The sequence below is a fragment of the Stegastes partitus genome, unplaced genomic scaffold (genome assembly GCF_000690725.1).
Source record: "Stegastes partitus isolate 25-593 unplaced genomic scaffold, Stegastes_partitus-1.0.2 Scaffold1486, whole genome shotgun sequence".
NCBI lineage: Eukaryota > Metazoa > Chordata > Actinopteri > Pomacentridae > Stegastes > Stegastes partitus.
Window position 1 is genome coordinate 65,091 of NW_007579217.1, and position 27,318 is coordinate 92,408.

Genomic DNA, 27,318 nt, shown 5'->3' on the forward strand with positions numbered 1-27,318 from the left:
TTTTTTTTTTTTTTTTTTAATGCTGTCTCTGTTTTCCCTCATGCTCCCTCTCCGATGGTCTATATTTTTTCCTTTCTCAATCATATTCCTTTTCTCCCTTCCCCCCCCCCACCTCTTCTCCCTCCTACAGAACCCCCACAGAACCCATCCAATGTCGGCGTGGTTGCGGGAGCTGTGATTGGCTCCCTGCTGGCCGTTCTTTTGGTCGCCGCTCTCATCGCTGTGCTTGTCACCCGTAGCCGCAGGCAGCAGCAGGGATACCGTGCTAATGGCGGCAGTGACATGAAGACACGCATATTTGGTGGGGGCAAGAAGGCCAGCAAGAATGGGACGGGAGGAGGCGCAGGAAGCAGTGGCATCGGTGGTGGCAACAACAACGGCCCCATCTACGTATACAATGAAAGCTCATCCCACCAGGGCCTTGGAGAGAAAAACAACCACCATCAGCCGCTCACAATGGGGGGCCGGCCTGAAGTCGTTGCCACCACGCCGACCGCCCAGGACATCCTGCTAAGCAACGAATTAGACGATGCAGAGAGGAGGAAGTTTGATGAGCTGGAGGAGGAGGAGAGGTATGACCACTTTACCGGAGGGGCCCCGATCCTTCAGCTTCGCCCGCCACACGACCAGGACGATATGATTGGAGATTACCTGGATGATGACATGGAGTCCCAGAGGGATGGCTCTGTCATCTCACGGACTGCAGTTTACGTGTAGAGGAGGAGGAGGAGGAGGAGGAGAGGAGGAGGTGAAAAAAAAGGCAGGCTGGAGAATTCCTCCAGAGGATTTTGTGGCTCCAGGGTCTTGTTCCTGTCTGAAAGGGAAAAGAAAAATAATTACCCCTTTTATTTTTGAAAATTGATTTTAAATATAGCCTATTAATCACAGTGCAGCCCCGGAATGGACTGAATGAAAATGAGGGGTGTGGTGGGATATTGTGAAAGGACTATTGCTGTTTTATGGTCTCTAAGAACTGAAAATCAAACGGGAAAAAGAACAACCTGTCTCCCACCACTTCTGCTCATGCTCTTGCTATCACTGGGACCTTGACACTTGGCAAATAGGCAAAAACAGAAACTATGAAGTGTGGGAGTAGGGTAATGGAATCATGATACAAGCTTAGCTATAGAGGAGGCGTCTCACTTTCATATTCAATCTAATTTTCACCAAAACAAGTGGAAAAGGCCGTCAACCAGTAACATGCTGCCTGCAATTCTCAGTCCTCCAGGTAGAATCTTTTTGGATGATGTGTTGCACTGTGACTTTTGGTGGGTATTAAAGTAAGTTGTACTGGTTTGGCAGGAAATCATTTGAATAGAGTATAGACAGTGACCACAAGGTGATTTAGAGAAGCCAACTATATATTTGTTTATTGGTGAGTTCTTCTCTCTGCTCTCTCTACCGTTCTCTCAAACATCAAAAAAAGATTTCTGCAAACTTTGAGCAACACTCTTGAATTAAGCTGAACAAAAAGTGCGTCAAGTCTTTATGTCCTGCAAAAAACAGAAAAGCAGTTGACTTTAACTAAAGTAGCAGCTTCTAAGAGTTTGAACCAAGTTCTTAACAAGGTATTCACATTTAAACTGTTGTACTGTGCCTGGAGGTAAAAGACGGTAAACAAGAGACGAGGGAATGAGGTGGAGCCAATCTGACAGGGTCAAGCAATGGAGAGAGGGATGCAGGAGTCAGGAGGCTAAGAGAGGAGCATGTCTCTTCTTTTCTCTTCCTTCTCCTCGTCATCTCTTCAGAGCACTCCTGACAGGAGGAGCTTGATTGTTAATGAACCGTGAAGTTGCTCGCTTAGCTGGGACCAACAGATTGCCACCACTTATCTTATATGACGTGGCGATTCTTCTCCCCCTCCCACCTTTATTTCTTCATAATCTCACTCTCTCTCTCTCTCTTGCTCCCTCTCTTCATCCCTCTCTTCAGTGTTTATGGGGAGTTTATGATTTATCCTGGGCAGGGAGGAGGTCAGGGCTATGGAGAGCAGGGGAGTATTTTACTACTCCCGATGTGTCAAATGCCCCACTTACTCTGCTCCGGCCTGGCCTGCCCTGACATGCCAGGACTGACTAATCCACCTGGAGTGGCCATGTTCAGTCCACTGCACAGATGCCCCTGCCTCCTCCTGTACTTTATCAAAGGACCAGATGCAACAGAATCCCTGATTGTCTTCTGACGGTCATTTTGTCCTTGTTAACGAGCCACTGAAGGCCCACTCGGGCAAATATTACTCAATGGCTACTGTACACCGCTGTCTGTGAGGCTCAGTGTGTACATTTGCATGCGTCACGGTATCTGCGTAGCCACTGGGCGACTGTGATGGGCAATCACGGAGAGAAGCCCTACTGTATCTCAGCTAATCATTTTTTCTTTTTTCCCGGCCTTCTCATCAACTCACCTTTGACCCACTGGGAATCTGGTGAGTGCGGTCTCGGTGACTGTACCGGCCCCGGTGTAAGGCTAGCTGAGATCTGGGTTGACGTTTGCTGCAGGTCATGAGGTCAAATGCAGGGTGACCCATTGCCGAGGGAAAAAGATGACTGTGCTTGCCTGCGTTTCTTATCGTGGCTGTTTTTAACCTTGAACTACAGATGTGGAAGAACCACTCATACAGAGCCTGTAACTGTAATGGGTGAGACAGTCCTTGTTTGCCATTGTGATGGCTTTTAACCTTCAGAGAGGCGAAGAGAGAGAGAGAGAGAGAGAGAGAGAGAGAGAACAGGAGAGGAAGACACAGGAGGCAGACAACAAAAATAGAGACAGCGTTTAGAGTTTGAGCACATATTTTAAGCCTGTAAGTTCAATAGGATTATCGCCTAATGGCCTTACCTTATACATTAATGCAACTCCTGTCAACCGTGGGTACAGTAAATTTACTGAACACAGCTGATTTGCCACAACCACTTAAATATAAATGTACTACTTATTTTTGCATTTGTGTGTGTGTGTCACTGCTACAAAGAGAAATATAAGTGTAATATTTGGTTTTGGGGAGTAAAAAAGAAATATTGACAACGGCCAAAACTGATGTACGTACATTTTGGTGTGAGGTGTCTGTGTACTATATACATCTTTATTTTTCTCGTGAAAGTGTGGATATTTATGAAAATGTAAATATCAGATTGATGGAGCCACTTGTTGCGGAGGGCACTCTGGGCTGGCTGAGCCTGAAGTTCAAATGCCCTGGGCGGAGGAGGGGAGTGGGGGCATTCAGAATGTAATTTTTATTGTAATGGATACCTCAGTTGTTTGGGTGTCACAACATACTAAACTGACTGAGCTTAGTTTCAAGCCTAAGAGTTGATTTGACTCGGAATGGGGGCGGGCGGGGGATTTTATATGCTTGTATAATTATTTTTGTTCCAGTTAGCATTGCCTGCATTTCCACATAATAAGTCCACACTATTTCTGCGTGGACAATTGGCTTCTCCGTCTCCTTGACTGACATGTCTGCACAATGCAAAGACGCACACAATGCTCATAATTTATCAGATAGACCGTAACCAGGCAAGCAATGGGTTTGCAACTGCCTCAGCTCTCTGTGCGTGTACAAGTTGTGTGTCGGTGTGTATTTTTTTCGTGACGCTTGCAAGGCTTTAGGACATCTCTCTCTGTCTTTGGGGCTCGTAACCTGACTGGCCACCCTTTTGTCACCATGGAAAAACTGGCAATTCCGAAGATATTATTGTGCATTTCGAAGACACACTCGCTCGCACGCATTGTACATATACATGCGCAGAATGCAGAGAAACACTCGCCCACACACAAACACCTCTCAGTCAGTCTCATTATGCTCTCTCCCACAGCCAGACTGTGCAGAAGGCACCTCATACCTGACAACTCTGCCATCTCCTGACATAAGCCCACACAAACGCGCTGGCATAGCTGCACACGAAAACACACACACAGAAAAACTTCTTCTTTCTCCCATTTTGTTTGCTCTGCGAGGATGTATAGCATGTCCTGTTAGTGTGGAGGGAGCCGCGGCGTGACGTGTCCCCCCCCCCTCTGCTTCATCGCTTTCAATGAGCGACCACGTAGAACAGAGGCTACTACACGTTCAGGTACACATACTTTTCACCCGGTGTCAGACATGCAGGCTTTTTTAGTAAAGTCTTTGTCCAGTGCAGTTTTGTTCTGCGCCCGGAAATATAGCTTTCATAAAAAGGCCACTTTGCTGACCTCCTCACCCTCCCACATCCCTTTGAATTCTCCCTACCAGTCGCCAAAATGTTGTTTTCAACTTCCCTTACTTCAGCCACCTCTGCCAGCGCGACCGCCTCCACAGACACACATGAACACGCCATTGCCACCCACCTCAGCACCCAAGTAAGGCTTGTCAGACAAAATGCTTTTAGAGAAACCTGCGAACCTGGCCCGGGTCTTGCACAAGGTTACGCAGTCAAAATATCCAGTATTTTTTCTTTTTCACGAAAGCCACATGCTGTTAGTATTTCTTTGGCTCCAAACGTCTGATGACTAATCAAAGCCTTAACATCTCCCATCTCACTCGCATAAAAGAAAAAAAAAAAAATAGAGAAAATCTTCCTGTGTACATAGTATAAATATATAAATATGTAGCAGAGAAAAATAATTACTAATTTATGGTGTCACATTTGTGTATTACTCAGTGACAGCAAGCATGAAGGATTTATTTTTTTTTCCTATTATGGTTTCTCCACTTTTCTGTTATTTTGCAGTGCTTTATAATTTATGTTTTCTGAGTGCTTTATTCTTGACTGTTGCGCTGTGATTGCTGCCAAAAACTGGCAAATGTGCTTCTTCTATACAAATGAACTGTATACACACAACAAAACAGTCTTATCCCAAAATGTCCTTTTTATTATTGACTGCTCTGTGTAAAAGTTGTTTCTTTATTTCTGTTTTGTATTTTTTAATTTTAAAATTATTTTTGGTCTTTAAAAAGAAAAAAGAAAAAAAAAAAAAACGAATTAGAATTGTTGTCACCATTTTGTCATGTCTTTCTACATTTTTTTTTTTCGTATTCGGTTGCTATTAAAGGTTTCTTGATTTTTGAAATGTCCCAGTGTTGCTGCTCTTGGTGTGTGTTTCTCCTTTCCTTCCCTCTGTCTCTTTAACACTCGAGGTTTACTAGATGACCGGGTAGCCAGATTGAACAGAAACACCAGTCATTGATTCTTACTGATTAGATTTATAGATTAATTGATCAGGATATGAAGCGGGCTCAGTCTCTTGCCACCCATCCTTCAGATTCCAAACACACCTCTGTCTTTTTCCTTTTACTCTCATTTCCTGCCCTGGCCGTTGATCTAGTTTCGCTTGTGATAAATCTATGTGTGTGTCAACAACGGTGTGATAATGGTCTAAAGGGAAACCGAGCACAGGAGTAGGAGAAGCCATTTTGTGGAGTTGCAGTTGTCCTGTACTCAAGCTCCACCTCCTCCCAGTGTCTCTGTTTTGTGTGTGTGTGTCCTTGTTGGCTGAAGCAAACCAGCTGCATGATAACAGGTATGTAGTAGATGTTCTAGTTGTTTAAAGAGTTCATCAGCTTTTTCCCCTCAGCATGTGGATAATGAGAGGTAATGATACAAGTGCTTTTATTTCAAGATGCGTCAACATTAATATATTCAGTGGGGCCCAAACATGCTAAAACCATAAAGTCACAGAGGAAAGAGGTACAAATGAGGAATGCAGTGCTGTAGCTTCAGTGGTTTTCCTGGAGGGAGGCAGCTTGTGTTTTCAGTTGAGGAATGTGCAGGCAAAGCTGAAGCGCAGTGAATGGAGTGCCTCTCAAAGGCTGCATTGTTTGAACTCTGACTAAACTAAACTGGTTTGGTCAAATTTTAACACAATGGCAAACAGACGTGTGCGTGTGCAGATGCGTGCGTATGTGTGAGTAAGTAGGTTTCTGTGTGAATGTGCTTCCATGTGAGTGCAGGTATGGGGTCATGCATGCCGATGCACCTGCCTCATCTGGTTTACATACCGAAAAAAAAAAAACCTCTAGTGTCCTCAGAAAACAACATAATCAGGTTCTGCTCTTCACATCCCTATGATGGTGACAGTTGTTTTATGGCGGTTATGTCGGTTATGTCCTCGATGTTCGCCTGCTGCTTTGATGCCTTCATGAGTCTATGTGTCATCTTGGCTCCTTGTCACAGTTCATTATTGTTGCAGGTTTCCTCTATCAATGCACAGCTATTTACTGTGAGTCCAACCCACCATCTGGCCTCTCTAATTGCTTTGGATTTGAGGTTGGCGAGATAGAGAACACTTACACACACACACATACACACTCTTCGGTTTTCAAGCTGAATATAAAAGACTCGGGCGCAGCAGCGAGGCTTTTAAGCCTCAGCGAGGAATAAAAGCCTTTGCCATACTTGCATTTTTATGCTCCTTTGTCATAGAAAAAGGTGTGCACATCATGTGAAGGCCGTGACCCCATAAAGCAGAACCTGGCCTATTTGAGCTTGGGGAAAATAACCTGGATCTGAAGCCAAAGTGACAGCAGCTACACTAAAATATACCACTGTGTTCAACATTAGCTCACAGTGATGAGACATGGTGTGCCTCCCTCAGGCAATTCGGCGAGATGGTAGTGGCCCTGTTTATACCAAGTTGTGTGTGCGCAGCTAGGCATGTATTAGAAGTAGAGTGAACATGTGGGTGTGTTCTTTGGTTATAAAGTGTGCTAAAAAAGTCTGTTCATGTGGGTAACCACCTATTGAGTGCTTTAGTGGATTCGGCAGATTGACTTCCTCAGGATGTTTGTGCGTGTGCTCTGTTTGACACATGCAAGTTTGTGCATGACTGCAGATTTAAATTCCAGCTCAGGCAGTTTTACTTGTAGTGTTGATTAAACATCCGATCATCTGTGTGTGTGTGCGTGTGTGCGTTCATTAGCACACAAACCCACTTGGGTCCCTCTCTGCTGATAACTGCTAACACAATGCTCCTCATTTAACCTCTCACCCTTCGGCTCCAGACCTGACTAATAAATCCCAGAGTGAGTGATGAATGGTCTGGCCTGTTGCATGGATGTGTGAGTGATGGATGTGGTGACCTGGGCCTTCACCAGGATTAATGCAAGTGTCTGCCTCTGACCTCAATTATAAAAGTAGGTTTCTGCAAAATTTTTTATTAGCTTTAAAGTGACTGGGTTTTCTCTTTCCTTTATTTGGTGAATCAAATCTGCAGCTGTGTGTGTCTTATAGTTTGTGGAATGTTTTTGTGGCAAACTGCATATTGAGCTACCTAATTTTTTTTAAAAGTGGGAATGATGTTTTTTTTGTTTTTTAGTAAAAGGGTTCTGTATTCTAGTACACTGTATTTGACTCATAGCTCTTCATCCTCACTGTTCTTCAGTTTAAGGACAATTAACCTAAACATGGATGTAATTGAGTTTTTATGTTGAAATAGTGGAATGTCCCTCTCTGTCATCTGAACTCACTCCAAACATGCCTTCTGTTCACTCACGACCAGACTAAAGGTGGGAAATCCCCGTAAAGACATAAAGGTGGCAGCAGTACTGGCCACTCAGCATGTAACGAGGAGGACGATTAAGCATCTAACATCTATGGGTTTAAATTACTTTTTGAAGTTTGTGTTAACTTTTCAAATTTGCTTTCTTGCCCATGTTCTTAATAACAAGACTTTGGTGAGAGTCTACAGCCACACATGCATGTCTGATAGACTGCTTTGCACTGCTTTAAGATATGCTGGTGTGCTGAGATGCAAAGTAAAGCCGCAGTGATTACTTGATTATTTACTTGATTGACAGAAAATTAGTTTGATAACCGATGAATCCAGAAACAACAATCCTTCCCCGGTTCCAGCCTTGTGAGCATTTGCCTCTTCTCTTTGCTTTATTTAATAGTTCAGTTGATACCTTTGGATTTTAGACTGAACACGGTGACGCTGAAGACCTCAGGTATTATTGCAAGTGTGACTTTTTTGATTACTTTCTGACATTTCATTAACCAGGTGCTTAATCAGTGAAAAGAGAGAATAATCAGAGCAATGATCAGTTTTTAAAATAATTGTTAGTAGCAGCCGTAATAACACGCACAAAATGAGAGTATTAACAACAGTAGACGATGTTTGTGCAGACGTCATGTTTAGTATCTGCCATTCAGACATTTTTCTTCAAGGATCGTATTCTCCATACCATTTAATGCAAGTTTTTCGCTTGTTATTGTTCAAATGTTCAGATTTCACAGCATTCCCCTTAATATTTGATGGAATATTTCAGTCTTGAAATTGTAATCTCCGTAGATAATTTATCATATACAGTCATATACAGTCTACAGTCCTAATCACACGCCCACGCATTGCTTTCACTGCTTATATTTGCTGCTTTCAAACTCCCTTGTTTAATTGATGTGAAATTTGAATCAATATTTTTTGAAAACAGTCTCCTCGGTGAAGTTCTTCATTTCACACTGTCTGAGTGACAAATTCAGGGCTTGTTGACGATTTGGGAGGTGGTGTGTGAGAATAATTCGTTTGCTCGATCATGGTGGATTGTGAATGCTAAATTGGCCTCAAGTGCCTTTCTATAGCTCAGGTCATGGTACCTTTTGATAATATTGTTTGTTTTAGAAAAGGATTGGGATTATAATGTCTGTCTCCTCTTAGTTGTGTCACTTTGGAGTTTGTTTTGGGTCAAGCAGCAACCACTCATCCACTGTTTACATCAGAAACACGCATTACTTTAAAAGCGAAGATGTTAATCAAGTACTGTTTAAAATAATGTTCCTTCTCCAGTAATAGCAGCAGTTTTAACAAAATGCATGAACTCGAAACCTCCTGTAACAGAAGATTGTTATCACCTCGTGCACGGTAAAAGCAGGACGCGGAGGAAGCTGCATGTAAATAATCACAGGAAATTGGAAATTGTATCGTTGCTCGTGCTCAAGCGGTAAGCGATAACATCCGATCCTGTGGCTTCTGGTCTTTTAGTTTTGCCAACATGTGTGTCTACTGCATGCACACACACACACACACACACACAGTAATACACATCCAGGCATACAGACAGGGGGAAGTGTCTGTTCCTGTTCCCCCTGGAGACCTCTGGGTGTTCTCTCTTCCTTTCCCGTGCTGACAGGGCTGGAGGTAAAGGAGTGGTTGCACTGCATTTTTGGCCAGATGAGTCTTCCTCAGAGTATCACATGTACAGCCAACCGCTGCAAGAGGAAAAGAACGAGAGGTGTAGTATGATAGGAGGGCAAAGACGCCACCGTGATGTGAGGAGAGTAAAGAGTGAGATGTGAGGTGTTGCATATTGGCAAACAGCGGATAACGCAAGATTGAGGTAAAAGGATAAAGAGAAGAAAGGAGGACAGGAAGAGAGGAGAGGTCAGAGAAGATGTAGAAAGCAAAATAGAAAAAATCAGAACAGAGAAAGGGAGAAGACGACAGGTTAAGGATGGAGTGGAGATGACTGAGGGAGGGGAGGAGGGTGTTTGGGGCTCAGTTGTTGCAGCTGTGTTGATTTAGCTTCTCACAGATCAGCGTGTGTGTGTGTGTGTGTTCGTGTACCTGCTACATAAGAGAGAGTGAGATGGAAGAAGAAGCTTTGACGTGCGCCACTGACCTCGCACCTGCACAAACAACCACCAGGTGAAAGATGCAGCAAAACATGCACGTGGGTTCGAGTTAAACAAGCCCCACAAGGTCTTCATGCTGCGACTTACCTGGAACAAATTCAGTTGTAGAAAAAAAAAAAACAACAACAAAGAACATTGTGTGAATGCAGTATGACCACCAGGGAGTATAGCTTTGAGCTAAGTGTGCATGAGTATGAGTGTGTGTGTGTGTGTGTGCGTGATAGCACGGGTATGAATAAAAGAGATTTATATCAGGGAAAGAATGGTTTGTTGCTGCTCCTAAGAATAGATTCTGTGACGAAAATGATTTTGATGCTGTATGCAAGCCTGTGTGTTTTGGTAGTGTGTGTGGTTGTGTCTCATTTTTTGTGTATTTGCCCTCGAGTGTTTTGCAGATCAAATGCATTTGCTGTTTAATTCACCGTCTCAACAGGCAGCTCTTGCAAAGTACGTGCACGCACTGGCACATGCACGTCTGCATACACTCAGATATAAACATACAGAATTAGAGATGAATATGGAGATAAAAATGAAAGGAGTCTGCAAATATTTGGTCTTAGGGATGTGAAATAGTCTTCTGGGGACTGCCAAGTCTGTAGTAAATGGTGGATGGTTGTGTTCCTGTTCATTTGTGCATGTAACCGTTGTGCAGATGTTTGCCTGCCTGATAGTACAGAATGCGCATGCAAATGCATATTAGTTTTGTGTGTGGGAGTTTATCTTGAATGTTTTCACAGTTCTGGTGAACAACTAATGTCCCTGCTGCTGTGTAGGTTCATCATCTTATATCTCTACAGAAAAGGTAATTTTTGCAATGTCAAAATATACAGTATCGCTTCTCCTTTCCAAAACTTTGCACAGAACAATTTTAAAAAACACAGCTGTAAGATACTAAAAGTGATGCTCAGTTCCATATTTACTGACTATGTGGGTTTGCTGTGTAAGTCTGCTCCTACATACGGTGCAGTGAAGTGATGCAGTGGACTGAGCCTTCTTCAGCGGTTCAGAGTGAACCAGACTTGAACCCTACAGGGCAGTTCCCCTGTAGGGTTCAAGTCTTTCCTGCTTTCTTTGTTTGACACTAAATAACAGACATAGTGAGGACAGGGCTGTCAGAACTTAACAAAATTGTGCGTGGGTGTGTGTGTGCGCCTTTGTTTGCTCATGTGCATGTGTCAGCTCCTCCTTTATAGCCAGAGAACGTCTCCTCATTCATCTGTCTGTCATCTTATCTCGACATCTCTTTTCCTGTAATCACTTCTTCTGCCCCGTCCTCTTCTCCGCCGCTTACATCTTCCTGTCGTCTACTGTGGACTAAATGAAAGAGCGCTGTGAATCTGTTAAAGAACAGTGTGCTCAGCTCTGTATGTGGGCCTTTCTACTCGTACAACACTGTCTCACCAAAACTAAGGTGTTCAATCCTCGCTGATCATTCCGCTCACTCTTTTGTCGTTTCCAACACGTTTGTGAACCCCTCTTCTCGGGTCCTCATTGATTTCGACAACATTGCCTGTCATTCAACCTCACAGCTGAGGCATCATGGGAATCACTGCTGAGATTCACTTCAGCGTTTAATGTGAGAAAAGGGGAAGAAAGACAGTGTCGGGGTTTGGAAAATAGCTCAGCATTGCTATGCTTTGCACAGCCGGCGTGCACCATCCTTTGTCCATTTAACTGTCAGCTTAGGGCAGTGATAGAATATAATAGTCTTGAATGGACAAAAGGTCTTATCTTAGGGACGGAAATTAAATGGTATTCAAATTTGGCTTTTGGCGTCACAGGGGCTTTACGTGAAATGTTTACAAACAGAAGTCGATCAGCACAGATGTGGATGTCATTCTCGCCACCTTGACAGTAGTAACCGGTTGTTCAGACTCCTGATTTGTAAAGCCTGCAACAGGAGGAGCAAATGGAAATCGTGTACAGAGAATTATGCTTCGTTGAGTGTGTGTAATAGCTGGAACTTCGACGTTGTGAGATAACAACTGGGTGTAAATGGCAAGAAATAGATAGCACAGAGCGCTCACTGGGAGCATAAACGCAAGGTTCACATTTTTGATTAATTTGTGTTCCAGTACATTTCAGTTTTACTAAGTCATTACCCTCCCGAAGGACTTCCATTCCCTGTGGCTTCAGACAAACAAACTCTTCTAAACAAGTGTGTGCTCTGGTCCAATCTTCATGCCTCTGGTCTGTTTATCATCATGTTAGGGCTGCGATTTGCATGCTCTCAGTCGGTTTGTCATCGCATGGCTCCCAGTTCCCAGTTATTTATCTGTGTATTACACACGCTGTCCAGGTACTGCTCGCAGGTCATTTATCTTCTACAGACCCTCAACATCCTGATATATGGAGCCGTAGCATTTCTACATCGCAACACTTCTGCCTGCAAAGCGAACACACTTGCGTACCCCACCGTTGAGCACCTGGTTCACCGTGCTGCGTTGAAGAGCAAGTGTGTGTGTTGGCTGTATTTTTATCTGGTTATTTATCCTATTTTAGGGCCCTTTACTCTGACGTCCTCCTCTTAACACCTCTTTTACGCTGGTGCTTCAGGGTTTTCTGTCTCCCAGTTGCTATTCATTAGCATGGATAGGTGGGGGGAGGTAGAAGTAGACTGAGGCGGTGTTTGTTTAAATGGGCTTTCTATCCAATTTTTATGTGTTTTACTCTAGTATTTGCTATACCATTGGTATGTGAGGCTTAAATCACTGATTCATCTGCTGATAGTTTATTTATAATTGTCATCATCATTTCCAGAACCTCAAGGCGATGTCTTCTGTTGATTGTTTTTCCAGCGATCTCACAGAAAAAAGCCTTTAAAAAAAAAATCCCAGTTTGGAAGCTGGACTAGGAAATTGACAGACTTTTGCTTGACAAAACTTGTCCTTATCTATTAAAATAATTTTAAGAATTGTGATTTATTTATTTTTTTATAGATCAACTCAGTGTTTCAGCTTTTTTTTTTTTTTTTTTTTTAAATGCGGCTGATGTAACGTATTACATTTGTTGTGTGTGTTGTTTTCCATGCAGAGTCAGATAGAGTTTGTTGATCACAAGCAGGAGGATTTTATTTTTGACATCTCTGACTAACAATAATGTACAAAAATGGTAAATATGGCTTCAGGAGGAATTTGATGTTAAGAGGTGTGAGCTGGCATGGATGTGGATAACGGATGTACATGCAAATTTTTAGGCATTTCATGAGCCTATGTTCATTGTGTGTTGGTTTTAGCCCTCTGTGTGAGTGTGTGTGAGTGTGTGTCTTAGTGAGTAGGCAGCGTATTACTTGTCTTGGTGCAATGAGCCAGGCCTTGTATTAGGCAGGTTGAGCTGCAGGGTAAATTTTGTAACACTTGACCTGTTTCACTGAGTCATTTCTGTGGATGAAGAAAGAAAGGGAAAGAGGGGGGGAGAGAAGAGGAGAGCAAAGCGAGGGAAGGGAGAGCAGCGGAAGGAAATGGCAGCACAAGTGGTTAGGGGTGATTGGAGAGATGAGTGACGATGAAAAGTGATCAAGAGAGGGAGAGAGAGAACAACAGCTGGGGGAGCCGGAGGGAGAAGAAATGAGATGACAGTGCCTTCATATTTCTTCTTTCTTACTTTTCTCCATCTCTCATCCATCCCCTCATCTCTGTCCTTCATTCAGCATCCTTTCAGGCAGGCCTGGCTGAGTCGCCCATCCTATTATTACTCACCCCTTCAACCTTAAAGGTCATAAGCATAAATTTAGCACTTTAAAACTAGAAAGGAATATTACATTTCTTTATGTAGCTGTTGCTGACTGGTATCCGTGGAGTGCTTGTGCATGTGTGTGTGTGTGTGTGTGCACGTGCACCATCCCTCTGCTTGTCTGTGTGTCTGGGTGCATGTGTTGTTGAAAATACTTGATGCCAGCTCACCGCATACATATTAATAGTGTAGTTTTTCATTTGAGAAGCTCAGCTGGTGGTCTCCTGCCTAGGGGGAAGAGTTTAAGCTGTATATATCACTGGCTACTTATTCCTTCACCATCTGTGTGTGTGAGCGTGTGTGTTGTGTTTTCCTTTTGGGTGTAATGAGTATAAAGTAGGTCTGGACAATGACTGTTATATTAGAAAATGTTAAACGGCCAGTTTTCATTTTTTTCTTACCTCTCCTTGTTTCCAGCCAAGTTTTGTTTTTAACTCCAACAGCAGCAGCTTTCCATTACATGTCTTTTTGAACTACTTTCTGAACTACTCTCTTATATATATCTACAGCTACTATAAAATAATTCACGATGATGTCTGTGGATTATCCGGAGTAACAGGGACACTGATTCAGAACGTCAAACTGAATCCACCGTTTTATACCTGAATTTGAGTCGACTCACTGGCTTCTCTGAGAAGTCAGAAATGAATCAATGAAAATGAATGAAATGAAATGAAAATGAAAAATACTAATAATCAAGCATAACATTCAACCACTAAAACTATTTTTTCTGTGTAGGAATAAAAGTAAATAACAATCATTTCACATCTTACTTTAAGAAATAATAACAATATGCTTTACTAATTTTCAGTTATTTTTGTAAAACAGCACATTTAAAAAATCATCGATAACAATAATAATTATATTTTAGCATTAAAAATATCATTTGGGTTAAAGATCTTCTCAGACTGGTGTTTTAATCATTACAGAAACATTGTTTTGGTAATTACCAATGCTGTTGATTTAGGGCAGCTGTGACATAAACCTGACATTGGATGGTGGTCTAATAAATTTTCTAAGCACTGTATGTTGCTAATGAATCTTTAAGTGTTACGTTTGCGCCTCACTTACTCCTGGCTTTAACAATCTTAGCTGGATTGGGAAAAACATTGATCAGATAACGTTAAAACCACTGACAGGTAAATTGAATACCATTGATTGTCTTGCTAAAGTGGCAAGGAGTTGGTTTTATTACACAGAAAAGTGCACAGTCAGTCAGCAATGACACGTCATTGTCGTTTGTTTTGTTTTGTTTTTTTTACCCAATGTCAATTATCTCATGTGGCTCATCCCTATCACCTGACTATTATTTAGTTATATAGTACGGCTGCATTTTATGATCTCCATCAGAGCGGAGCAGTGTTCATTATCACATATGTATTTTTTATAAATCACGATGTAGCAGAATGTGACGAGAATGTACGGAAGTCATACATTTTAATTATTTAACATGTGCAGTCAAAAGAGTTGCGGCACACAAACGAGTATCATATAAATAAAAACTGACATATTTTTTTAATGGTATTTTTTCAGCCCAGCCTCCGACACGGTTTGCATATTCCAGCTGTGTAAGAAACGTAATGGAGGATATACCGGTGCATCCTGGCTCATAGGTGTGGTGGCAAGCCTCCTCTATTGTCTCTCCTCCAGTTGCATTTTAAAAATTAAGACGTTCTTTTGTGATGGCACACCAAGATAGATTTTCAGGTCACGAGCAGGAGACCAAAGTACGCAGACAAAGAGGCTGAAAGTAGTAAAATGAGATGAGCCTATGGCCATTGACACCCAAGACTCACAGACGGACGTGGTGACCCCAAAGAAGAGGTAGTGTATCGTGAACCTTAATGCTGCTATAATAGAAAGGTCACTTCACATCGGGGGGGATTTTTTCCTTTTTCCCCCATCTTGAATCATGGTCAATTCAATTAAAGCTTTTTTTTTTTTTTTTTTTTTTTTAAGATATTTTTTTAAAAAAAACAAAAAAAATACTCATGTCAAAGTTAAAACACATTTCTCCAAAGTAATTTAAATGATTTAAAAATATATAATTAAGTAACTGAATGCGCATTCACACCTTTTAAAGTGACTCACTTAATTCAACACAGTTGCAGTGCAGCTGGTGCTAGAAGTCACACAAATTAGTGAAATGAAGATGATCTCAGTGCAGTGACTGTGTCTCCGTTATTAGAGTATAAACATGTATCTGTCCCTGGTAAATCAGTATTCCTGGCTATAACTGTAACACACTAAGCAAAACAGTCAAACAGTGATTGAAACGGTCTGGACACAAGAAACTATCCAAGCCACTAAATATCCTTCGACATGCAGTTCAATCCATCCTTAAGAAATGAAAGGAATATGGCACATCTGTAAATCTACCTTGTCTAGACGCTGTGTTCGGCCGACACCCAGCATCATCACAAACACACCGTCCTCATCGTGAAGCATAGTGGTGGCAGCAACTTGAAAAGGTGGAGGGTAACATAAATGCAGTAAAGTATAGGGATAAGTATAGGGTCCTAGTGGACAGTCTGATGCAGTCTGCAAGAGAACTGCAATTTGGGAGAAGATTTGTTTTCCTGCAAGACAATGACCCGAAGCATACAATCAAAGCTACAAGGAAATAGTTTAAAATCAACAAGGTGAATGTTCTGGGGTCCCCGAGTCAGAACCCAGACCCTAATCCAGTTGAGAAACTCTGACTGGACTTAAAAAGGCCCATTCACTCACGATCCCCATGCAACCTGACAGAGCTCGAGCAGTTTTCATTTAATTGTGGCCAAAGGTGCATCTGCTGAATACTTATTACAGTCACTGTGCATCATGTGGACAGTTGAGTGTGTGTGTGCATCATGTACCTGTGGAAAAGATGCCAGCAGGATGCACTATAGGAAGAAATCAAGCCAGCGGAGGCAGCGTGATGCTCTGGGCAATGTTCTGCTGGCCCATGGATGCCTGTGCATGTCATTATGTAGATAATGCATCCATAATTTAAAAAAAAAAAAAAAAAAAGTTGCTATCCGAGTAAATATGGCCTCTAAGCTGTTTTCTTTCTATTCACCTCTGTTGTATTCTTGTGGCAACAGAAATCTGAGACAGACATCAGGTTATGGCCAAAAAAAAAAAAGCCAAAGCTATCTTCTGGGGTAGACACCACTACAAGTAACACAAAAAAAATCAGATCATGTGTGTGTACTGAGCCTTTGATGCTTTATTTGTTGAACCTTGTTGCCTCACCAGTGGGTCATTATAAACTCATACTGTGAAGCCAAATGTTGCTCAAACTCTCAGAAGTTTATTTCAAATGTGAGGGGAAATTCAAAAGTCTTTGAGATAAAACGTGCCAGGCCGAATCTCCATCACAGAGACTTGCAACACAAATAAGAGCACAAAAAAAAAAAGCTAGTCTACAATATGTCAAGCAAAGTGGAATGCAGAATGTTTTAAAAGCCTTCAAGTTAAAACTATATGTCAAGGAATTAGGACACGTGCTACGATGTGTCTCTACTTTTGCAAAAATAAATAAAAATCTCTTGTCCAACTTCTTCAAATCGGTTTTCATTACCCTCCTCGCGCTCCGATCTCCCTTGTCGCCCGTTCAGCTGCTGCTGCCACAACAGCATACAGTACAGTTGCAGCTTTGCAGTTCTGGTGTGACGTCTGGCGTGGCAACCGCAAGCTGCCAGCATGTCCTCTAGTGATACAAGCCCTGCTGTCATTCGAAACAGAAACTGGTGTTTGGTGACATTTAGCATTTTACTGCAAAAAAATTATGCATCAGTGTTGACATTCAGCCTTATACATAAAATTCATGATGAATGTGTCACTTCCTGTAGGCACTGCAGCAGAAAGAAAGGCAAAGGAGTATGTCACAGCTGAGGCACGGACACACACAACGTTAACCACACACACACACACACACAAGGAGCATATAACTACTTTATATACGCACCCACTAAGGAAAATGGTATCTTCATATCCTCATGAATCAAGATCATCAAGCTTTCTAAATGATTTTTAAAGTCGCGTGTTTCATGTTTCTCTCTATTCTTGTCATTTTTATGGATTCAAGAAGAACGGACCCCCTACTTTCTCTCAAGCACGCGCTCATTGAGGACCTTCACTATATTCCATTTTGGCAGATTAATTCTGGAATGACACTTCTTATGATCCTTAATTTACGTCGGCAGTCAGTCAGGCCTTCCCTCTCCGTCGCCTCTCTCCTTATCTCCGCTGCCTCATGTCTCTGTCCTCCCCTACATGTGTGCTCAGTGAAACAATGGTGCTCTCTAGTAACGAGCAATGAGTTTGTCAGGTTTTAAAAAGGAGGGGAAGACAAATGAAGGGAGGGAGCGAGAGGATGTGAAGATAATAGGTTTCTGTAGTGATTAACATTCCAGACTGGCGAGTCAAAGAAGCTGTGACTCTCCTATTGTGTCTTCACTGACATCCAAATGAACAGAGGTTTCGGCACAAGTTTTGTCTGCGGCGCACAGGGTAATAAAAATACCGTGTCTAATCTACATCTTGATTTGCCGAGGTGTGTCTGAGTATCTCCGCATGTACCTCTGTGTAAACTGAGTGTGACATCCACTGTTTTCTTCTTTGGAGAATAGTTGGCAAACGCAGGCAGCATTACCAGGAGTGAGCTCTTATCCTCTCGGTCAGTGAGTCAGCCAGCCCAGCTAGCTGACTAACCGGTCATTCATTTTGTCCGATTAGGTTCCTGTCATGCTGCTGTGACACACCTGTCACCTGGAGCAAGAGGAAGCCAACCTGTATAGGTGTGTTTATAAGCGGGAAATGGTGTTGAGCGAATCTTTGTTCCACAATACTGACAGTGACCTCATTCCTGCCGAGTGAGTGCTGTTGACGTACAAGCCTGACTGCGGCGTGTTTTACACACAAGTGCAGTTTGCAAGTGACTTCTTGTTTTTCATCAACAATACAGTAGGCAGTAAAAAAAACAACACAAATGATAAGTTTGCCTCCATCAGTATCTGGAAAACACTTAGTCTGTACAATCCGAGCATGTAGAACTCTGTAATTCATGTTATTACTTTAAAGTAGAATTTCAAAAACTTATTGATTAATCCATTGTTTTTTTCCAGCAGTAAATAGAAATTATTGGTCCACCCGTCTGCGCTATCTTACAAGTAAACATGCCAACCACTATATGTGGATTTTCTCTGGGATAATAAACAGAATCAGTCTGACAAAACCAGCAGTTTGAAGATGTCACCTTGGAATCCAGGAAAGTGTGATCAGCATTTCTAACAGTCTTCTTACATTTTATAGACCAAAGAATAATCAAGAAAATAATTGGCTCCAGTCTACAAGTCAATTAATGATTTTAGTGTGAAAAACACTAAACGAAGCATGGCAAGCATAATAGGTTCAGTCAAAGACTAGTCTGAACGCTGGGCTCATTAGCTTTGCTTATTAATAGATTAACAAGCAAAAGTGTAAATTATTGTTTTATATTTTAACCAATCATAAGCAGGAAAACTTTGTAGTTAGAATTCATTCAAATAAAAGTAAATCTGGGCCTTGTTTGTTTTGACAGAGCTCATAATGCAAAATATGAATTACTTTTGTATTAATAGAAGTAACACATCGGGGGAAGACAAAAAGAGGTCCTCAGGGATATGCTGACCATGATATTTCCTGATTTAATGAGGTTTATAAAAAAATCTGATGGAGTTGACTGAAACTGAGGACACAACTTTGATAGGCAGCTTTTTATAGAAAATATTGTTTGACGTTCAATTCATGCATTGTTTTACATATTTATAACCTTTCTATTGAATTTGATATATATGTATTCACAATATTAGAGTTTTTTAATGGTTTTTTTTGTGCAGATCATTTTGTGAACTCTTGCTGAGGACAAATAAAATAACATGGACCTTCTAAACGAAGACCATACAATTAAAGAAAATTTCCCAAAAGAGATAAAAATGACTGCTAAAAAATATCTAAGGTATACACAGTTACTTTAGATGTAACTTTGTAAGTATCACAATCATAATGAATTTCTTCATTTTTAATGTAAATTAGACTTTTCTATGGAGGACATGTTTTGTCCCGACTCTCAAGAATGAGTGATATTTAAGTGTCTAAGTGTCTAAGCTTTGTTTTGTAGCAAAGGTGGCTGTAATGAGAATCCGATCTCCACATTTGACACTGATTTGAATGATTTTGAACTACATGAGGACCTACATACAAGTCGGCCCCGGGCTTTATCATCAAAATTCCCTTCACTGTTCATCTTGGATATAGGCCACAAATGCCTAGCTAATCAGGTAGTCTGTCTGGAGGTTGCTCATGGATTCACAGCTAAGATCAGTTGATTCTCCCCAGTCCCTGGCTTTGATCCTAATGTCTCATCCGCCCTCAGATCAAAATGTACATCCGACTTTCCCTGCTGTTCCGCTGGGCTGTGCATACAGCAGTCAGGTGTGCTTTGAAAGCTGAGCAAGGCAGACAGATTTTTGAGCTTTTTAACTTAAGCTAAGGATTAAGGAGAAATTTACTGCCCATCTAGGTGTGTGCAACAGTATCTATTTTTGACTCTGCCCTCGCCAAGAATTGCCTGGTTTTCCTCAGAAAGGCATCAGAACCCCTTGCATCATCCCCGACTTTCACTCGCTTCCTATCACACAGGTGCTTTTGTAATCCACACAAACTCCAGACACTTTGAGCGCATACATCGTGTCTCTTTTCATGAGCAGTTCCACGCGAGTGCTCGCGCGTCCGCACATGTGCTGTGTGCGCATGTGACTGCGTTTGGTGTGTGCGCCGTACTCCTTCCCTCTAGTCGTGCATGCCTAACTGGCGCTGACACATCTGTGGCTTTTCCAGGCGAATCAGGGCCGGTGCCAAACTGCCAAGAAATCAATGCAACAGACTCTGCTCTCCTTCTTTTCTCCCATATTCCTCCCTCTCGCTGCTCCTCAGTCTGCCCCCCCTCCTCTTTCTCTCTTGTCTTTTCTTTTTTTTTTTTTCTTCCTCCTTCTGTCTTGCTCAGAGCCCTTATTAAAAATGGAGTGAGTGTGTGCTGCATATTTAAAATAGTCATGGATGGATTTAAATGGCTGATGGTATTTAGTGTCTCCTCAGGGAGCTGCTATGAGCCCTTAAGCTGACTCCTCTGACTGGAGCCTGAATGACTGGTGAGCACACACTAAACCTCTAATAATGACTTGTGTACACACAGTCAGCCCAGCACATGCATGCACGCTCGCATAGACACACACACACACACACACACACACACACACACCAGGCAGGCATGCGCATACACACATACAGCATATAGCGCTCTGCTTAGTTGTGACAAGAACCCTAGTCACGTCCGTTATGCGTGGAATAGAGGTATTGGGATGTGCTGTAGAGTGTGTGTGTGTGTGTGTGTGTGTGTGTGTGTGCATAGGCTCATCAGTCAATAACTCATTAGTTTGCTTGCTTTGATGTAACAGTGTGTAAATGTTTTTAACTCTATTAAAAGACACTCTTAAGAATCCACAGGCACATCTAAGTGTGTGCGCAAAGGAGTGTGTTTGTGTTCTCTTGACAGTCAGGGTTGATGTCACACTGAGCCCCTTCAGGTCAAGCGGCAAGTGTTTCTGTCATGTTGTCTTTCATGCTGGCTTGGATTTGGGCTCCAATCCACTCCTAAGTGTCCTTCACTGAGAATACTATTGATTACCACCACACACTCTCAAACGCTGAACATAAATACTGCTGCTGTCCAACACACACACTCACTGATAAAGAGATGCCCCCCAACAGAGAAGGAAGGGCAGGAAGAGCATCCGAACAGGAAATATGAGACATGGGGGACGTTAAGGAGTTTGGTTATGTCTGAATATCTAAATGAAGAGCTCATAAAACTGGTTTGGAACGATGAGATCAGTGGCGTTACCTTTAGTACATTCGATACGTGGCGTGTGATGAGAATGTAGAGTTATTTATTATTGATGTTGCAAGGGTTACATTTTTTAACAGATGCCAAATGTTGTTTGATGTAGCACGGCTATAAATGCGACTAGTTCATCTGTTTTGCGTCAGTTTAGATGTCTGTTTACACCTGTGCTTTTCTGCTGGTGACACATGCACCTGCCAGCATGCATGGCCACATTTATCTGTTTGCATTTGCATGTTAAATACGCTGTGCATGTTAGTTGGTAAAGTGGTGTTGACAGAGCTGCACAACCAACATCATGGTGACCTTTGAGAATTCCGAAACATGCACAGCAGTAGCAGAAATCAAAGGAAGCACAAATTGTGAGATTGTTTTTTCCACAGATATACACAAAGCCACAGATTTGCAGGGCAGTGAATGTGCACAGTGTGTATGTGTGTGTAGGCTTTGTGCAAGGATAGAAGTTGTACAACTTTTACTTATATCACCATCACTCCATGCCAAGCAGCCAATCAACCACATTTAAACACTAATGAACCCATTGTTTATTTCGATGCAGTTCAAGTGGAGTCAAGGTTTGAGATCCCAAAAGCAGCCACTAACGAAGAACACTGGCTCGGAGTAGACAATATAAATACTCTATGATTAGAAATGCTGTAAGCTGTAACCATGATGATTGAGTGATTAAATCTGAAGTAATAATTCTTAAAATGTATTGTGTGACCAGATGATCAATAGTATTAAGGTTAAGCCAATGATTCTAAACATTGTAACAGATTTAAGAGGATTTCTTGTAATTTTGATTTAAAAGAATGTGTAAAGGTCAACACAGTGTTAAGAGCAAATGAGGACAGTGTTCTTAAAGACAAGGCATGTCTGCTAAAGCAGTCGATGGTTCCTCTTTGGATAACAGAGGCTACTTTTTTGGTAAACAGATGTCTCTTGTATGTAATGTGTTTGCCAAACTGTCCGTTCCTGGAATTGGGTGTTAGGCTGAAGGATGAGACTCATCATTGCTACGAGGGAGAAAGGTGAAACATCCATTAAAAATGTGTGTGTGATAATGAGTGTGTAGATAATCAGTTGATGTGTGGAGGGGGAGAGCCGCGAAACAGTGTAAAAAGGCATGACAAAGAGACATTTATCAGAGATCGCTTCAGATGGAGGACATTCGTGGATGCTGTTCTGACTAGAACACCAGAGGATGCTTGCAGGACTCTTAGATGAAAATCGGAGTTCTTCGAACATTCTTCTGTTAGCGAGGCGTGCTTCAGAGAAGATACGACAGAGCTGTAGTACAACTGAAGAGGAGGAAAGCTGCCACTATCAGGCATGTCTGGTCGTGTGATTCGACTGCTGAGGCTACTTAGTTGGGTCAACTATTAGAAGAAGTGGGGTAGGCGTCTGGATTAAGGCAGTTAGAAGCGAGTTTCCTCCAAACCAGCTTAAGTAGTTCTACAGAATCCTAGTAGACCAAGGGCCTGTAGGCAGGTAGAACTTAACCCTAGAAGGTGGACCACTAGCCCTGTACAAGGGTAATACTGGTGCGGAATAACAGCAGCTAAATTGAGCCATAAATGCTTTTCTTTTCCACCTTCACATCTCTTCTGTATTCCATTGTCTCTGTGTCCACTCGTTCCCCCGCTGGAAATGCAAAACTGAGCGACAATGGAGGAAACGTCTTTCCTAATGAGCATTTGAATTCAGGTGTGGTGAGAGTGCAGTTTTCTGGAGGTCTCGACAGCTCACATTGTTGCAGGGCTCTCTCCGGGGGCATTGGATGAAGAGGAAAGTGAATGAATGTGGAGAGAGTGCAGCACTATTATGACTCTGTGTGTCATTAATCAGTAGCTGATGAGAGGCTGTTTGAGAGCGCGATGGGGCCCTATTACTGCTACGGCACTCTCAGGACTGTGTGTCTTTCAGGCTGCCTGTTTTGCGGTCAACAACACAGCAGGTACAAACACAGAAACCAACACTTGAAAGAAAATCATTATTTCAGCAGAAAGTACAACAAATTCTGCACCGTGATCATTTTATGTTTTTGTGCTGAAAGCGTGGGACAGATGCAACTTTTTTATGTACCACACATACTTGTCTTCTTTGATTCCTTTTCCTCCTACACATCTTCAACATCTGCTTCTCCACCCTCCAGATTGAATCCTCTATTTTTTTTTTTTTTTCTTCAGCTCTCTGTGTTCTCTCCTATGTGTTCTCTCCCCTCTCTTCCCTCCTTCTCCATCTCTGTCTCTTCCTCTGTGTAGTTTCCTTTCTGGCAGTCTGTCTGAGGAACTTGGTAGGAGGGTGACATGAAGAACACTCTCATGTGAGTCGGCGTAAGTTGAAGTAGTGAGCGAACTCTCTCACTTTAGAGAGAGAAAATGGGAAGGAGCAGCAGCAGAGTCTTCTTCATTTATTTTCCTCTCTCATTATAGGTTGCATTTTAGCACAGCGGGCTGCTAAAGAGATTACAGCACATGGAGGCTATTACAGAGTAGTGTGGTGGCTGTAGGGGATGCTGCACTACCTAAGAGGATAGCAGAGTTTGAGGGTTGTATGTGAGGCTGAATGGTGGGTAATGAGGTGGAGTCCCTTCTAGCCAGAGGTTAGCAGTGGTTAGGAGGGCAGATAAACATACCAGCTGCTCCTGACTGCCTGGCCTCAAGGCCGCAGTGACACTGGTGGAGAAAGAGAGGGTGGTGTGAGGGGTTGGGGGGGAAGAAAACAAAAAAAAAACAGGGCGAGAAGATGGATGGACAGCCTAAAGGCATTGTGAGGTAAAATAGGTGGCTGAGTATTCTGAGACTGCAACATCTTACTGGAAGTTACAACCGCTTTTCCTGGGGTTCACTTCTATTACAGTTGCTCGTTACTTCCTCTTAAATTATCATATGTAAATGTCACCTTAGAGACCTAATGTTCTGATCAGGTTCAGGCTCGCACAAACGCATTTTCTTGTGGCTTGCATTTAACAAAAATGTAGGAAACCTGCTAAAATTTCTCATCTTCACTCTTTGAGGAATAGTTTGACTAAAATATTTGTCTTCTTAAAGAAAGTTAAATGTCAAGTTCAAACTGACTTTAAGTATTAAGTAAGTAACAACATAAGTAAGTATGTGTTAAATATGAAGCAATGGGGCGAAGATGTAATTAGCTTAGCTTAGCATAGGGAAAGCCTGGTTCTCTCCGAGCCTAAATCATCCTCCAGCTAGTATTTCTGAAATTCAGTGTTTACATATTATGTTTGATTAACCTCAACAAATCAATACAAATGTAAAAGTGACAGTGTGATTTTATGGCAAGCTCTCTGCTGGAGTTGCTTCTCAGCCAAGCGCACGACTTCACAGAAGAAACTGCACAGAAGTGTTGGCCAGACGAAACGTAGAAATAAATGAGAAGTTGCAGCCTGTGACTCTTTGTAGAGCTACTGATTGTTTTAGCATTTCTTTTTTGTACAGATTAAACTAGTGAGATTCATTATGTTAAGCTGGCTTTGGATATGTAGTCAGATATTTTTCCTCCTACACAGAGACAGGATTACTTGCTGCCTCCATTCTTTAGGTTATAAGCTAATTGTCACCCGACTCCAGTTCTGTATGTACAATGCCAATAAAGAAATACTTGCCCCACCACCCCTACTCCATCTGATTGCTTTTCAACATTACATCATGGTCAGATTATTTGACTTTTTGACCTGAATTAACAGAAAAAAGGTATTTTAAGGTTGTAAAATAGGTAATTCCACATGTATTCACCCGATTTAAAGTGGCTTATGTAATTCAACACGGGTGCAGCCAGTTGGTGCTAAAAGTCACACAATTAGTGAAACAGAGATCATCTGAGTGCAGTGAATGTGTCTCGAGGGATTGTAGAGTAAAGACACCTTTATCTGGAAGGTCCAGTCACTGGTGAATCAGTACTCCTGGCTATAACTACACCATGAAGAAAAAAGAACACTCCAGGCAACCCCCGTAAAAAAGGTTATTGAAAAGCATGAATCAGGGGATGGTTAAAAGAGCATTTCCGAGTCAATAAATATCCCTTGAAGTACAGTAAAATCCATCATTAAGAAGCGGAAGGAATATGGCACATGTATTGATCTGCCTTAGAGCAGGCTGTCACCAAGACAACTTAGACTCCTCGAGAGGAGTTACAAGCTTCAGCAGCTGATGGAGGAGACCATGCATACAGCTGCTGAACGAGTTCTTCACCAGTCGAACCTTTACGGTAGAGAAAGCCAACCAAGTGCATAGTTGAGGCAGCGTTATGATGGGGAGCTGCTTGTCGGTAATGGGCCTTGGAAAGCTTGTACAAGTACGAATGAGTGTCTCAAGGTATATAGAGGATGATAATAAAGAACATTTGTTTTCCACCAGGATAATAGCCTGAAGTATTCAACCAAAGCTAAACAGAAGTAGTTAAAGACAGCAAGGTGAATGTTCACGAGTCGCTGAGCCCAAGCCCAGATCTCAATGCAAATGTGTGACTGTGCTTGAAATGGCTGTTCACTCATAATCCCCATGCAACCTGTCAGAGCTCGAGCAATTTTACAAAGAAAGAAAGGGGTAAAATTGCAGAGTCCAGATGTGCAGGGCTATTTGAGACCTGTCAACACAGGCTCCAACTGCATCTAAAGGTACATCTATTAAATACCGACTTGAAGGGTGTGAATACTTATGCTGTCACTTATCTTATGTTTTCTGTGCTTATTTAACAGACATTACATTGTAGAAATCTGTGTCGCTTTGATTAGATTAGATTCCTTTATTGTCATCGTATGCACGGCGTATACACAACAAGCTTCAGATGCTCTTATCGAGACGGAGAGGACATCTAAGAGTCTTTTTTGCACATTTTTGAGAAAAAATATAAAAGGGAAACTCCCAAGTCGGGTGAGTACTTCTTCTGGGCCCTGTAACACACACATATCACAACTGATCTTGAGATCTATTGAATTTTCGAAAACTTTTAGCTATTCCTTGCGATTGAATTTGAGGAATTATTAAGTCAGACAGCTCTCGCTTAGGCGGCTGCACTTCTATGTGGCACCATCATTTTTGTATTAGTTTTTGACTTTGGTTTTGATTCTACTTCTGTTTTCAGCCACTGTTTACAATCCTTAGGTTTAGTTTCGGGCCCACAACTAGTTGGTTAGGTTAAAGGAAAGGTTTGGATTGAAATGCAGACTTTTGCTATGATTACGCCACAACAAAGTCCTTATTTTAGGGTTTAAAAAAAGTGATGGATGGCAATGCATCTTGTAGCCTACTAGTATGTGCAAGAGGGTGCTGGACAATATTTGTGAGAGCAATAACAACTGAGGATGGCCATTTAATGCGATGATAGCATCCAAATTGGGAGACAAAGCAGTGTAGGACAGCTGATTTCAGTAAACATCCATTTTTTTAAAGTGATTTTTTGTATGTGTCCCATACCATGACACAGGCCACCGTACCAATATTGGAAATGCATTATTGTGTTTAATAAAAGCTGCTTTCACCCCAAAGTGAAGAGGATTTTTTTTTTGAAATAGCATTTTGTGTGTTTGTTACAAGACATAAAGTGATTGAAATAATTTTTTATTGCATTTTTTTTCCCGCCAACATTGTTTTTGTAATTGTTCCCTTTTGCGTATATTTAGATCACAGGTTGTACCATTTAAATATATGCCAATTTATAATCGTCTATGTATCGGGTCAAATTGAGCCCTTTGGTTTAATATTATTATCGTCACATTTCAAATATGATAATAAAAAGCAATGCCAAAACAAATAGTATGATAAATATCTAACTTGTTGAATTTTAAGAGCACCACTTTGGTTTGAGACAGTTGTGTAATTGATCATAATTAATGTGTTGGATTTCAGAAAGTGCTAAAATCTGTCTAAAAAAAATTATAATTTGCTCCCGTGGATGTAATGTCAATCTGACCTACGCTTTTAGAGCTCTCTCTCTTTTTCTTCACCTCTTTCTGTGTGTGTTTGTAAGAGAAAGAGAGGGAATAAAGGAGTAACAGAGTGTTTGTAGTACAACAGATCATTCATGTCCTGAGTGAAC

General features: G+C 41.8%; 1 protein-coding gene across 3 annotated transcripts in view; it reads left to right on the plus strand.

Annotated features, from left to right (window-relative positions):
• LOC103370823 (poliovirus receptor-related protein 2) overlaps positions 1-27,318 on the plus strand; it is an 81,521-nt gene that overhangs the window by 40,920 nt on the left and 13,283 nt on the right. The window contains exon 7 of one of the 3 annotated variants that reach the window (XM_008299986.1): positions 131-5,049. The exons of the other annotated variants lie outside the window; for them this stretch is intronic. Coding sequence (XP_008298208.1) covers positions 131-717 — 587 coding nt within the window. The 3' untranslated portion in view covers positions 718-5,049. Of the gene's footprint in view, positions 1-130; positions 5,050-27,318 lie in introns of those variants that run through there. 3 annotated transcript variants of the gene reach the window in all.